Here is a 14,925-nt window from a genome sequence, read left to right as displayed (position 1 = left end):
GAAAGAGCAAACTAGAGAGAAATATTCAGCAGATTTCAAGTTACTTGTCACATAAGACCCAGAGAGAAGTGTTGGATTGGGCAGAGATACATCACATAGCTCCTTGTTAAAAAAAGGAGAAGGAGGATTATGCACTTAGAGATCAAGTAGACTGAAAGAAAGTTACTTTGGCAACAAAAGTTAGTGCAGGAAGAATTGAAACTATGAGGTAAGAGAGCAATTTCTAATGTATAAATTGAGCAGTCCATTAGAAACATTATTCTATAAAACTAGGATTTTGCTGAGGTATGTTTAGCACGAAAGCCTGAATTTATAAAGACGATTTCCCCCACTAGGATATGTTATCTCTAAACCTACATTCAATGCCCAGTGGCCTCCTTTCTACAAAGGATGTGATTACATATAAAACTATGGCTCCTTAAGGTGAAATGATCTGTTGATACAATTGTGATAGTGCACTTGAAAGAACCATTTGTTTTGGGTACAGAGGTAGTCCGATTTGGCAGCAAACATACTTTAGATATTTAGTGTGGTCTGTCTCTTTAGATATTTGTTTTCAAGAGAAGACTGATGGGGTTATGTCTACTACTTTAACAACAAATTAAGTAACCTCAAAGGGCCTGGAAACTTGGAGAAAGCTGTTCTGCTCTAGGGAAACTAGCTGACTTTCCACTGTACTCAGAGTGGAAATGCAGCCACTCAAGGATCATGCTAATTTTTGCTTTCCTCCTAATAAAAGCTCACCAATCTGTTTTTTTCCTCAATTCTTGTTAATCATTCACCAAAGTGATTTGTGCTGCCTCGTGTTAATTTAAAGCACCTGCATGGCTTTAAAAATGCATTCTCTGCCATTTCAGAGTTGTGGTGAATCTTTAGAATGTATAGAATCATCTCAAAATCAAGGTAATACAGAGTATTAGTTAATTATTATATGCATTAAAACACTATACATAGTGTTTTGTAATTAACCCACCTTTATTACATACCCAAATAACTGGAAAAGAATAGCTAAGTAACTTATCTAAAAATAAAAATATTAGAAGCCAAATCTAAAGAAGATTAGAGAATGATATGGGACATTCCTGAAAATACTTGTGAGGCATCTATTATATGAAATGAAACTCATAATACTATTTAGATTGTTGTTGATGACTTTGAGGTTGAAATTACAGAAGAAATTTCACTCTACAAAATTCAAATGATTAGTCATAGCATAGAAAGTCTTAGGAGAAAACCAAGTAAATTTATGGAAAACTTTTACTCAAATTTAAGGCTTAATTATACAAGTCTAATGATTTCAGGATAGAGCGGTTTCTCATCTATTAGTCATTTCTAAGTATGATAAACACATTCAAGAACAAATTATATTTTTCTATATTTCTGTTGCTTATGAGTCATTTTTGGTCATTATGGCTTATTCTCTCAGCCCCAGAATTAAAATAATTCTTTATATATGTACTATAAGTACTGTAGAAGATCCTAAGAAACTAACATCTGAGGGAAATGTAAGTAATTTATTTCTGGTCATGAATTTTTCTTCTATCCAAAGAGAGTATAACTAAAATCAATATCTTGCCTGAAATTGTTGTAGCATCGTATGTGTATGTTAAGCAATTCTCTGAAATGGATTTATACTATGTAAATGGTACAATTTGATAAACTTGAACATTCATGCTACTTCATTTTTATTAGTCATTAAGAAGTTGCTATGCACCAAATACTTTAAAGTAGTGAAATTATTCCTTCCATGAGAGTGGGAGGGAGAGGGTATTGTATAATATTCAAAGGAAATTAAAAGAGAAAGCATATGCTTCAGATCCCATCTGTAAAAATCATACCATGGTCGGTAAATAATGATATATGTGAAAGATATCTTAAAATAAGAAGTGGTATAAAAACTAGGCACAGAGACAGAGCACTACAAGAAGCAGGAAAATCCATTGTCAGATTCACAAATGACAAAATGTCATCGGAAGAGGAGTATCTGAGTTTCCTCTTAGTGAATAAATAGAAATTGTATCACCTGAGGAATGTAATTCCAGGCAAGGATCCATGATCAGAAAAGTGCTGACAAAACATACCTACAGCCCCTGATAAATCATATTCCTTCTTTCATCCCAGTTGCCATTTGTGTTGAGAATATAAACTCCAGAGCTGCGAAAGGTATAATGTGATTATACCTAGATCCTAAATTCCAGGCAGCAGATTCTAGTCTGTTCATCACAGAAAAAGACAAATGGATCAAATAAGAAGAGAAAAACTGGGTAAACTTCATTTGTTCACTCTCTCCTAGAATAGTGTCAACATCAAAAATACACTAAACAATGGGTTGAGTTGACGTTAGTGTGCCAGAGCCTCTTCCCCCAACAAGTTATAAACTACTGCTAAGGTAACCATGTCAAGTGCCATAAAATAGTACCAGTGGGATATCTAAAAGGAGAGAGAATTTTGCAAGAAGAAAAATTAAGGTGACCTTTTGGAGAAGTGGATTCATGATGGATCGGTAGGATGTCTACACTCTAACACAAAATGGAAATCAGTTCAGGAAGAGAAAACAGAATGAACAAAGACAGGATTAGAAAAGGATGGGACACTGTTGTTAAGTTGAGCCCTCAGATGTATGTAAGGGATGTGTGGATGGAAGCTTCAGGAAAACAGGTAGCAGTTTGGTTATATAGTAATTAAAGCAAGATTGGAAAGCTTTTACCTGATTTCTAATCCAACCCAGGCTTATATATTTAGACCTTTTGAAGATTCTCTCCTAAATTCTGTATTTATTTTAATTCCTTTTGCTCAAACAGGGAAGAGCTTTAAGACTTCAGAAAGGTATCCAATATAACAGATACTTACTCCTTTCTCCAAGTAGCCAAACTACACCATGCTTTGTTCTTTTTTTTTATTCTCATCATTCATTGACATTTTATTTTCCAGGATAATAAAATAGTATGTTGTTAGTTATGTGGTTTCCATGACATTGTCCAAACTCCTCGTCACCATCTTATATTAATATTGCCACAGAAAACATAAAAATGTGTATTTTATTGCTTGAGTTCACATAAGCGTCATCAGCAAATCTTTGCTGAGCACATGCTGAGGATGAAGTACCGTAGGAGGCACTGAAATATGAAATCATTAGTCCTCATCTGTACCACAAAAATTACTCATGACTGGTAACACTGCCCAAGTTAGGCAGTATATTTTCAGAAAACATGGGATGTAAACCCATTTCTGATGTATGGTATTGTCTCATGCTTCAACTTTCCCATTTAAGTGAGGGAAGCTATTTTTTCTTCTTCATTTACTGTCTGGCATTTGGTGAAAGCTGGAAAACCTGATATAGAAATGAAGGTATTAAGACAGCCAGGGAAGACAAGGTGTAATTCTGAGAGCCTAAGGAATAAGAGAAAAATCACAAAAATATAGATCATGGCTCACATATATATTTGGAAGTAGAAAAAAATTATTGAGGCATCCTTAGTACTTACTGTTTTACAATTATAATTACATAATTAAGTCAAATTATCCCCTTAACTAATCAGAAGTCACTATTTTATTTTATTTTTTATTTTTTTAAGAAATCTCTACACCCAGTGCAGAGCTTGAACTCACAACCCCAAGATCAAGAGTTGTACACTCTACCAACTGAGCCATCCAGGAGTCCCAGTAGTCATTGTATCTTTTTTTTTTTTTAAAGATTTTATTTATTTATTTGACAGAGAGGGAGACAGTGAGAGAGGGAACACAAGCAGGGGGAGTGGGAGAGGGAGAAGCAGGCTTCCCGCGGAGCAGGGAGCCCAGTGCGGGGCTCGATCCCAGGACCCTGGGATCATGACCTGAGCCGAAGGCAGATGCTTAACGACTGAGCCACCCAGGCGCCCCAGTCACTGTATCGTATTAATCAATAAAACAGAAGGTTTTGAGAATTCACCATGATCAGCTTTGGTTTATTTAGGTCCATTGAGAGATATGTACATATACAGTACAAATATACAATAATTTGTTTGTTGTGGGTGATATACTCAGATATACTTTTCTGTTTATTGTTTTTCTTTAACATACAGTTATGCACAGTCCATTTAAACATGCACTGTCATTCATTGTCCTCAATTTTTATCTCCAGGTTATAGATGGGGACAGTAACTGAAGCACTTGCAGTGAGTGGAATGGCTGGGACCTAAGCCCAGGCAATCTGGCCCCATCACATGGCTCCTGGAACCTCACTTTTCTTTGCTCTTCTTCAATACAGATTTGGTATTCTTTTCTCTTCTTCTGTGCTCCTAACCCTTTTTATTTTCTGTTCTACTCTTCCCCCCACCCCTGCTCTCTAAATAGATACTATGTATGTATACACACACACACCCTCAGGCATATATCAATCAATAAGTAGGCATACCTGTCTCTCTCACACACACATATATATGCATATACATATATACACACATATATATACACATATATTCAGTTTATTTTGGGATCTGGGAGAAAATATATATACACCAGATCCCATAATAAACTGAATATGGCAATGAAGTGAGTCAAATGAGTCTTTTGGTTTTCCACTGCATAAAAAAATTATGTTTACATTATTTAATGTACATTTATTAAATGTACAATAGGACTAAGTCTAAAAAACATGTATTACATACCTTAATTTTAAAATATTTTATTGCTAAAAAATGGTAAACATCACCTGAGCTTTCAGTGAGTTGTAATCTTTTTGCTGGTGGAGGGTATTGCTTCAGTGCTGATGGCTGCTGATTGCTCAGGGTGATGGTTGCTGAAAGCTAGGGTGGCAGTTTCTCAAATAAGACAACAATGAAATTTGCCACAACAATTGATTCTTCCTTTCATGAATGATTTCTCTGTAGCATGTGGTGATATTTGATAGCATTTTGCCCAGAGTAAAACTTCTTTCAAAATTGGAGTCAATCTTCTCAAATACTGAGGCTACTTTATCAACTAAGTTTATATAATATTCTAAATCTTTTATTGTCATTTCAACAATCTTCACAGCATCATCACCAAGAGCAGATTCCATCTTGAGAAACCACTTTTTTGCACATCTCTAAGAAGAAACTTCTCTTCTGATCAAATATTATCATGAAATTGCAGCAGTTCAGTCCCATCTTCAGGCTCCACCTCTAATTCTAGTTCTCTTGCTATTTCCACCACATCTGCAGTTACTTCCTCCACTGAGGTTCTGAGCTCTCTCCAAGTCATCCATGAGGATTGGAATCAACTTCTTCCAAATTCCTGTTAGTGTTGGTATTTTGACCTTTCCCCATGAATCACAAATGTTCTTAATGGCATGTGGGATGATGAATCCTTTCCAAAAGATTTTCAATTGACTTTGCCCAGATCCTTCAGAGGAGGCACTATCTTTGGTAGTTATAGCATTACAAAATGTATTTCCTGAATCCTAAGACTTGAAAGTCAAAATTACTCATTGATCCCTAGGCTGCAGAATGGATGTTGTCTTAGCAGGCAGGAAAACAACACTAATTTCACTGTCCATCTCCATCAGAGCTCTTGGGTGACCAGAAACATTGTCAAAGAGTAGTAATATTTTGAAAGGAATCTTTTCTCAACAGTTGGCTTAAAATATTCAGTAAGCCATGTTGTAAACAGATGTGCTATCATCCAGACTGTTTTTCCCTTTATAGAGCACAGGCAGCATAGATTGAGCATAATTCTTAAGGGTCCTAGGAGTTTTTGAATGGATAATGAGCACTGACTTCAAGTCACCAGTTGCATCAGCCCCTAACAAGAGAGTCAGGCATTGAAGCTTTGAAGCCAGGCATTGACTTCTCCTCTCTAGCTATGAAAGTCCTAGGTGGCATCTTCTAATACAAGGTTGTTTTGTCTGTATTGAAAATCTGTTATTTAATGTAGACACTTTCATTGATGATCTTAGCTAGATCTTCTGGAGAACTTGCTGTAGCTTCTGTACCACCACCTGCTGCTTCACCTTGTCCTTTTATGTTGTGGAGACGGCTTCTTTCCTTAAACCTCATGAACCAACCTCTGCTAGCTTCAAAGTTTTCTTCGGCAGCTTCCTCACCTCTCAGCCTTTACAGAATTGAAGAGACTTAGGGCCTTGCTCTGAATTAGGCTTTGGTTTAAGGGAAGGTTGTGGCTGGTTTGATCTTCTATTTAGACCACTAAAACTTTCTCCATATCAGTGATAAGACTTTATCACTTTCTTATCATTTGTGTGTTTCCTGGAGTAGCACTTTTAATTTCCTTCAAGAACTTTTCATTTGCATTCACAACTTGGCTGTTTGGCACAAGACTTTCAGGCTATCTCAGCTTTCAGCATGCCTTCTTCACTAAGCTTAATCACTTCTAGCTGTTGATTTAAAGGGAGAGACATGAGTGACTCTTCCTTTCACATGAACATTTAGAGGCCATTATAGGGCTATTAAATGGACTGATTTCAATATTGTTGTGTCTCAGGGAATGGGGAGGCCCAAAGAGAAGGTGAGGGAGGGGAATGGTGGTTTGTGGAACAGTCAGAACACATACAACATTTATTTAAGTTTGCCATCATAGATGTGTGTGGTTTGTGGTGTCCCTAAACAATTACAAATTAACATCAGAGATCACTGATCACAGATCACTGTAACAAATATAATAATGAAAAAGTTCAAAATATTGTAAGAATTATCAAAACTGACACAGAGACATGAAGTGAGCAAAGGATGTTGGGAAAATGGTGCCAAGGGGTGCCTGGGTGGCTCAGTCAGTTAAGCATCCAACTCTTGATTTCGGCTTGGGTCATGATCTCGGGGACCTGGGATTGAGCCCCACGTCGGGCTCCGTGCTCAGGGGGTGGTTTGCTTGAGATTCTTTCTCTCCCTCTGACCCTCCCCTCCACACTCTCATTCTCTCTCTCTCTCAAATAGATGGATAAATCTTAAAAAAAAGAAATGGTACCAATAGGCTTGATTGATGCTGGGTTGCCACAAAACCTTTAATTTGTAAAAAATCCAATATCTGTGAAGCACAATAAAATTAAACTCAATTAAATGAAGTACAATAAAATGAAGTATAATTGGATATGTATGTATATATGTATATGTTTATGTATATGTTTATGTATATTTACATGCATACATATGTAAAATTTAATCTCAACTTCAAAAATGAATTTCAAATTTCACTGATGGATATCAGTCAAAATTTGAAAACTCTGATATAGGCCTAAATGAGATCATGAATTCTGATGAAAGTGAACACTAAGAATGGGCAGACTCTGGCAGTTTTCATGGCGCCGGGGTAGAAGGTCTTAAAGGCGGAAGAGGAAGAGACAACATGGTTTTATATCTTTAATAGCTCTCATAACTTATCTCCATTATCTTTGAGGCTTCGAGAATATTAATGAGTTATTCTTCCACCTGAATTTTCAAGTGGCAAAAGAGGCAATTATTATAAAATAGTTCAGAATGTAGGCAGAGGAGTCAGCCTATCTGGCTCCACAATCTATACGTTGTATGATTTGGAGAAAGTTACTTCAACTCCTTGCACCTCAGCATCTTTGTAAAATGGGAATCACAGAGTCTCAGAGAGGTGTGGTGAATATAATAAATATAAAGTGCAGGACACCTGGGTGGCTCAGTCGGTTAAGCATCTGCCTTCGGCTCAGGTCAGGATCCCAGGGTCCTGGGATCGAGTCCCGCATCAGGCTCCTTGCTCAGCGGGGAGCCTGATTCTCCCTCTGTCTGCTGCTCCCCCTGCTTGTGCTCTCTTCTCTCTCCAGATAAATAAATAAACTCTTTAAAATAAATAAATAAATAAATAAATATAAAGTGCTTAGACTAATAAATTATATAAGGTCAGCTCTCAATAAATTTATATTGGGTGTTTGCTAGTAAACAAATACTTGATCAAAATCTGTAATAAAATCGGGAACACAAACAGACAACTAATACACTTGCTCAGAGGCATTCAAGAAATATTTCTGATGCCTTTTAGTTTATTGTCAGTGAATTTGGTTAAGGAATAAAAAACAGTCTCTTACAAATATTATCAATTATAAATAAATAATTTCAGCTCTATATACAATGGGGACATGTTCTCTTTAGAAAAGCTGACATATTTTTTTATGCATTTAGTATGTGAATATTAATGCATACCAGCTGAGTCATATAAATCAATTTGCCCATGTGAAAGATCAAATAATTTTAAAGTTGTTTTTTACCAGAGGTCCAAATATTTAGTTAAAAATCAGGAAAATAAGATAGGGAGGAGGAAGAAAGAGAGAGACAGAGAGAAAGAGGGAGAGGAAGAGGGAGAGAGAGATGAAGATTTCTAAGATCTTCAATAGAAAAACTAGAAACTTTCCACTGTCTCTCCCATTTTTTCTAGAACATTCATCCATGTCTACAAGTTGACTTTGAAGTCAGGGGGGTCAGAGACGATATTATGTAATGTAGTATTAACCCAAGTGAGCAAAAATTAGCACTCCTTACTCACTGAACATAGCAACAGCAATGACAAAAAAAAACAAAAAAACAAAAATGCAATCTAACTTTAAAAATGGCTACTAAAAATGCATGTCCATGTCCTACCTGAAAACGAGATCAAGGCATTTACTTCACTGTGAATTTAACCTGGGTCTCAGGCAACATGAATATTCAAATCTGACATCACTTTAAGATTCCCAGTGGAAGAGAATGAACATTTCTTTTTAAAATTTCCCCTCTCCTAGGCAGGGTTTTGAGGGACCAAGCCTGAGAGATTCATTAACAAAGGTGTGTTGTATTTTATTTGTAATTTTCGTCCAATTACAAATTTCCATCATAATGTAACTAGTATTATGGCAATTAAGACATTAAATTAAATTAATATATCACGTATCATGCTGGGAAAATAATAATGCAGTATAGTAATGCACCACAATAGATAATTGCTAAGACAATGGGAATGTGTCCCCCGTAAAGATGATAGTCATTTTTGGTGCCTATCACCATAGCCAGTTTCAGCAGGGAATGAGTCCATCACATTAACCAAATCCCAGTGAAATTTTAGAATTACAGAGACACTAAGCTTTCTTGTCTTACACTCTGGGTTGTCTCAGAATTATCAGTTTCCCTTTATTTACTTTATTAGCATAGCTTCCATAGCTTTATGCGCTGTTCAGTATCCTTTATGTAAGTCAATTGGATACAAACACTGGGTATTCACAATGTTTACTAAATGTTATATTTTTTCCAAAAGTGTTTTTTTTTTCTTTCCTGAGGCAAAACAGCACTAACTACAATTATTTAACTGTGTTTGGGAGGGGGGAGAGGAGTTCTACAGTGGTTCCTGCATAATAAACTAAGAGTTTCGGGGAATTATTGAATTACAAATATTCTCTCTCCCTGCGTAGTGTTTCCAGCTGGGCAAAGACCTTAGCATGAAGGTTCACTTTCCCACCCACTCACTTTTGTTTTCTGTCTTTGCAGTTCCGCCATGGTTTTTAAATCACCCTTCCAACCTGTATGCCTATGAAAGCATGGATATTGAGTTTGAATGTTCAGTCTCTGGAAAGCCTGTGCCCACTGTGAATTGGATGAAGAATGGAGATGTGGTCATTCCTAGTGATTATTTTCAGATAGTGGTAATTATCTTTTTTTTTTTTTTTTTCCGTTAGCTTTATAATCCCATTCATTGTTTACTCGATTTTCAGTTGCTTTTCTTTCCTGGGAAGAAGATTCCTATCGGGAATTTTTATGGTGTGTTAAGAAAATTGTTCCAATAAAGCAAATGATTTTCTAGACTTAACAACTTTTGAGCTGAAAAAGAGTCCTCAAACAGCCCAGCCTCCTTGTTTTACAGGCAAGGTTTTTTAAACAAACACATGATGAAAAAAAACAGAGGACCTAAGAGACTCTTTCCAAGTATCCTCATTGCTGGTTCTTGGGAGAACAGTTTAGAACCTAGTTTTAGACTATATGAAGCCAATAATCTCTTACTTCTTTGACTTTTTACCCATTATAACAAAGTTTCAGCAAGATGTGCCACTATGATTATGCTAGTCTTACTTTCATAATACAGACAAGTTTTCTCTGCTACGCTTCCAGTAGGGCAGCTGATCCTACTTGAGCAATAGAAAAGGATGTGGTGACAGTGACAAGTGGTAGTGGCTAGGACACCATGGAGACCCCAGAGGTCACATGGCATTACACTTTTGAACACTGGAAAAAACTGAAGCTAAGCATGATAGTTCTTATAGTTTATCTAAGTTCTAGTGTACTCTATGCCCCATGGGGGATCACAAGGATAATGGTATATTATAGTCACTAGGTTGTTTTCCTGGTACACAGTGAGCACTCAACACCTATCATTACTATCATTCCTTTCCTGTTACCAGCAGAATTCTTTGCTCATTTAAAAATGCTCTGAAAACTCTCCATTAGGTGTAGGTTAGCATCGGAGATTCCGAATTCGAGGATATGAATATATGAGAAATAGGAAAAGCACTTTCCAAATATCAAAGAACTTTGTAGCTAAAGAACGAGGATTTAGGCCCACTTCTCTTATGTTTGAGATGCAGACATGAGCTGTCAAAGAAGAGTGTCCAAACTAGGTCATCTGGCAGAAGGGGAGTAGACCTCAGGTGCCCTGCCGGTCCAGGCACGTGCTCTCCTTAGCCTTGCAGTAGCTCTCATTGGTGGATCCACCTCTTTGTGGCTGGATCAGCTGACTTTCAGAAACTTCCATAACCTCTTTATGCGTGCATTGAGTCATACTGTAAGGGTTCTTAAAGAATACATCCATAAAGCATATCTTTATTACTTTTATCACCACTGTATTTTCAGTTTTAGTTGCATTTGTTTAATTGGTTGGGAATAGAGTAAGAAAGGGAAAAAAATGTAACTTTTCAATGCCACGCCAATCCATTAGTTCCTTTAAGTGCAATGCTATTTCTACTACCGCTGAATTAAAAATGACCTGCCATGGGGCAACTTGAAATGTGTTGTGTCCGCCTAGAATATATGCTACTTGCATATAAAGGAAATTGTTGAGTGCCCTTAAGGACACATGATAAAATACAACATTTATTTTTTCTACAGTTTGAATAATCTTTCTCCCAGAATGACTCATTACAGCCAACCTATTTAAATGTTTCTTTTCTAAGGTGAAAAGAAAATGTACAGTATGAGCCCTGTTCACATGAAATTGTGCTTAAAAATATTTCCCCAATAGCTCCGGAAATCTGAGAGCCATTGTCTGTCACACAGTAACATTGAACACAAATAGTAACTTATATGAGAATTGTTAATTAGAAGTTAGTCAGCTTTATCTCAGGATTTTACATCAGCAGAGAATTGACTACAAGACACTAAAAACAATTAAGAATTCCCCATGAGGTAATATTTATCTCTTAATGACTTCAGGGGAAGTGATTTAACATGTCTCACTTACTGAACTAATTCTTACACTAATATTGAAGAAAAACTAAGTCAGTATAATTAAATGCTATCTCCAGATTTTTTTATCATCCATCCTTGAAAAACATGGTGGCTCAATTTATATAAAACAGGAGTGAACACTGCTGTGTTTAATTTATGGATTACTGAAGGTAAAGCATTTTGGCCATATAACAAGAATGACATGGTATAAAATATCCACCATACCATCGCTCCAAATCCCAAAAGGATACATGTCAAAGCAATTACAATTTTAAAAGGATTTCCAGATTTTTTTTCTCAGTAAACACTTCCAGAAAATATCCAACCTAGATTTCTTGTCTTTTAGAAACTACAAAAATCAGTGTTTCTTTTTTTTTCCCCAGCAGCTGCTAAACCCAATTTTTCTTCAATAACAAGTGAAAGAATGAAGTGTCTTTTCATGCTAACCTTTGTTTCTCACTTATTTAATCAAAGAGTGCTCTGTTTGTTGTTCATTTAGATATTGAGGATGATGTGTATTTTTGTGAGTATAGTTTTCATTGCAGAACTAGGTTAAATGTATGCACATGGATTCAGCAGAGTATTGGGAATCTGTGACATTTCCCAAGTGACATAGGACATATCTGTGAGACAGAACTCTCCTGCCTTTCCTTCTTGCTTATTAAGTGAAATTTTATCAAAATCTTATGTTCATTTTTTCTCCTTGAGTTTTTGCTTTTTAAAATATTGTACCTGCTTCTTCCTTCTCTCTAGGGAGGAAGCAACTTACGAATCCTTGGAGTGGTGAAGTCAGACGAAGGCTTTTATCAATGTGTAGCTGAAAATGAGGCTGGAAATGCCCAGAGCAGTGCACAACTCATTGTCCCTAAGCCTGGTAAGTTGAGGGGAACTTTGCTCTGGAACTGGTAGCTATCGCTATGCTTGGTCCATTGTGAAATCCTTATTGTTTTCCCTCTCAATGTCAATTGGAAATTATTTAATTATTTAGTTTATCAGGGTGTACATTTATGTGTTGATGTCATATTCTTTCTAGAAATGTATCTAGTATATATCTCCATCCAGTGAGATAGAGTCATCATGAATAATAGGTACCTCTGGTTATCAAGATAACAACCACTAAATTGCTACCTTCTCCCTTCTTTTGTGGCCTGCCTTTCTTCTAGTGTTTCTGGTAAATGTAGAATATAGAGAGAGATGGAGTATATATATGTGTGTGTGTGTGTGTGTGTGTGTGTGTGTGTAGTCTTGAAACGTGGAAATTGGCAGAAAAATAGTAGAAGCAATCACTTGAAAATGAACACATTTTTCTATTTTTTTAATAGATTTTGATAATTTTTCTTTTTTTTTCTATAATTTATGATGTTTATATTTTATTTTACTCTGTAGTCTTTTGGAATTTTGATATGGTGGTGTATTCAAAACTGTTATAACTTGGGGCACCTGGGTGGGCCACTCAGTTAAGCATCTGACTCTGGTTTCTGCTCAGGTCATGACCTCAGGGTCATGAGATCAAGCCCCACATCAGGCTCTGTGCTCAGCAGGGAGTCTGCTTGAGATTCTCGCCCTCTGCCCCTCCCCCCACTCTCTCTCTCTTTAAAATAACTATTGTAACTCTATGTTAGATGGATCATGTATTATCCCCAAAACAACAAAATTCTTACCAGAAAAAAAAGAAAAGAGGAAGAAAAAACAAATTGGTCAGCTGCTGTGAAATGTTGTAATACTAAAGAAAGTCAAAAATATTCATTTTTTTAAATAGGGATGGAAAAGTTGTTTAGATAGATCAAAATACTTTAAAATGTTAGTATCTTCTATGAAACTTTTCATACCACTTATTGATTATTTTAATTTCAACTTTTCAAGACCAATTTCCTCCATCATGCCATGACTCAGTATTCTTGTCACACTTTACCTATAATAAGTTTAATAGAAAATAACTGAAATATATGAAATAAAGCCTTTCTTTGGCTTCTATCATTTAAAATATGTCTTTGAAGGCCTTATATTTTGTGCATCCCTAACCAATTATTTGAAGACTCTCAGATGCTCATAACAATGCTCATGACAATGACTTTCCCTTTTTTTCTTGATTGAAACAAAAAAACAACCATAGGACAATGGTCCCAGATGAGGAAAGGAACTAAAGGAATTATCTAAGAATTAAAAGGGACAATTAACACTCATTTAAGATTGCCAGTTTCTCCAATGGACTATTCCTTTTCCCTCCATTTACTGTGCTTTAAATGTTACTGTGACTCGGTGCATTCTCTTCTGCTGGAATAGTAAGGGATAAGTAGGAGAAAAAGAACCTCTAGAATCAGGGTCTCTAATGTGAGCCATGCTTTCAGAACTCTGCACCATCTCATTAGTAACGACAATTTGACCACACAGAACAAGAGAATTCTAGTTAACCTTGATTTTCAGCTACAGCCATAATGCTGAGGAAAATGCTGGATAAGCAATCCCATATTTCTAAAAAGGGGCATGAAATAGTTTCTTCTAGGACTTGTTGGCACTGACCAAACACACCCAGTGGCCATCCCCTGCAATTGCCCATAGTGTTGGAGAATTCTCGGAAGTTCTTGAATTCATAGGATTAGAGATTATCATGGTGCTTTCCCTTCCACACAAATCAAGTTGTAGAGACACCAACAAAACCTCTTGAACAGATTGTGTGTGTGTGTGTGTGTTTTACTGAGAATTGCTTGTAAAAATGGGAAATGGACAAATTCTGCGAGCTGGAAATTGCCTGGAGCTGTCCACAATGATGCCAGTAAGAGAAAGGGTAAGACAACTGTGAGGAGAAGCTCTGTTTCTTGGGGAAGAACAAAGATATGAGTTGCGCTTGAAGATAGCAGAGCTGGAGTCACTTTGAAGGGATCATGCCTGAGAGGCCCTGCCTGCTGAGGTTGCCTGCACCGGAAGACAGACGCTGCCAGGGAGGGAGCTGAGCTGGGGAGCTGTTGCGGACGGCCCACTAGGCCATGCAGAAAGTCCAATGCAGGGATTCCTAAGGTGAGGGCAGGAGTCTCTGAAGAACACACAGAGCTGCCTCCCAAAAAAGAAGCTCGTAGATGCTTTCCACTTTTGAAAGCAAGTCCGTCCTTTCCTGCCTGACCCTGTAGAAGCCCTAAATAGAGGATCAGGATTGGGGAATAGATCTGACAGGGTGTGTATGAAGGTGGACCACAGGATAATATGCAACTGTTGCCTCTTAATATTCTAGCAGTTCAGCTCATTCAATAAACCAGTTACAAGCATCCCGCGTCACTCCTGCAAGCTCTCAGTTCAAAGGGTAGCCATTTGTTCCCAACTTCTTGCATTCCACCTGGACCCTGAGTCATTTAGGTCTGAGGCTCCCCTCAGCAGGAGAGTCATTTACCTCCTCAGTAGGGCAAGCCTCTGAGCATCTGGATAATTCATTCTTCCATGTAGATGGTAAAGTATTATCAGTGGATTCTGCACTCTCGGTCGATGTTCATTGTGTTTGGCAACAGATGAGAATGAAAGTAAAAGCAAATGAAGA

General features: G+C 37.0%; 1 protein-coding gene across 1 annotated transcript in view; it reads left to right on the top strand.

Annotated features, from left to right (window-relative positions):
• The window catches only part of DCC (DCC netrin 1 receptor), a 1,045,570-nt gene that overhangs the window by 623,839 nt on the left and 406,806 nt on the right, over window positions 1-14,925 (top strand). The window contains exons 5-6 of the mRNA XM_081802524.1: window positions 9,450-9,604; window positions 12,153-12,273. Coding sequence (XP_081658650.1) covers window positions 9,450-9,604; window positions 12,153-12,273 — 276 coding nt within the window. The remainder of the gene's footprint in view (window positions 1-9,449; window positions 9,605-12,152; window positions 12,274-14,925) is intronic.

Source organism: Leptonychotes weddellii, chromosome 13 (assembly GCF_054177405.1).
Source record: "Leptonychotes weddellii isolate Sample4059 chromosome 13, ASM5417740v2, whole genome shotgun sequence".
Classification (NCBI taxonomy): Eukaryota; Metazoa; Chordata; class Mammalia; order Carnivora; family Phocidae; genus Leptonychotes; species Leptonychotes weddellii.
Note: the sequence above shows the minus strand (reverse complement) of the source record. Positions and strands in the feature narration are given on the sequence as shown.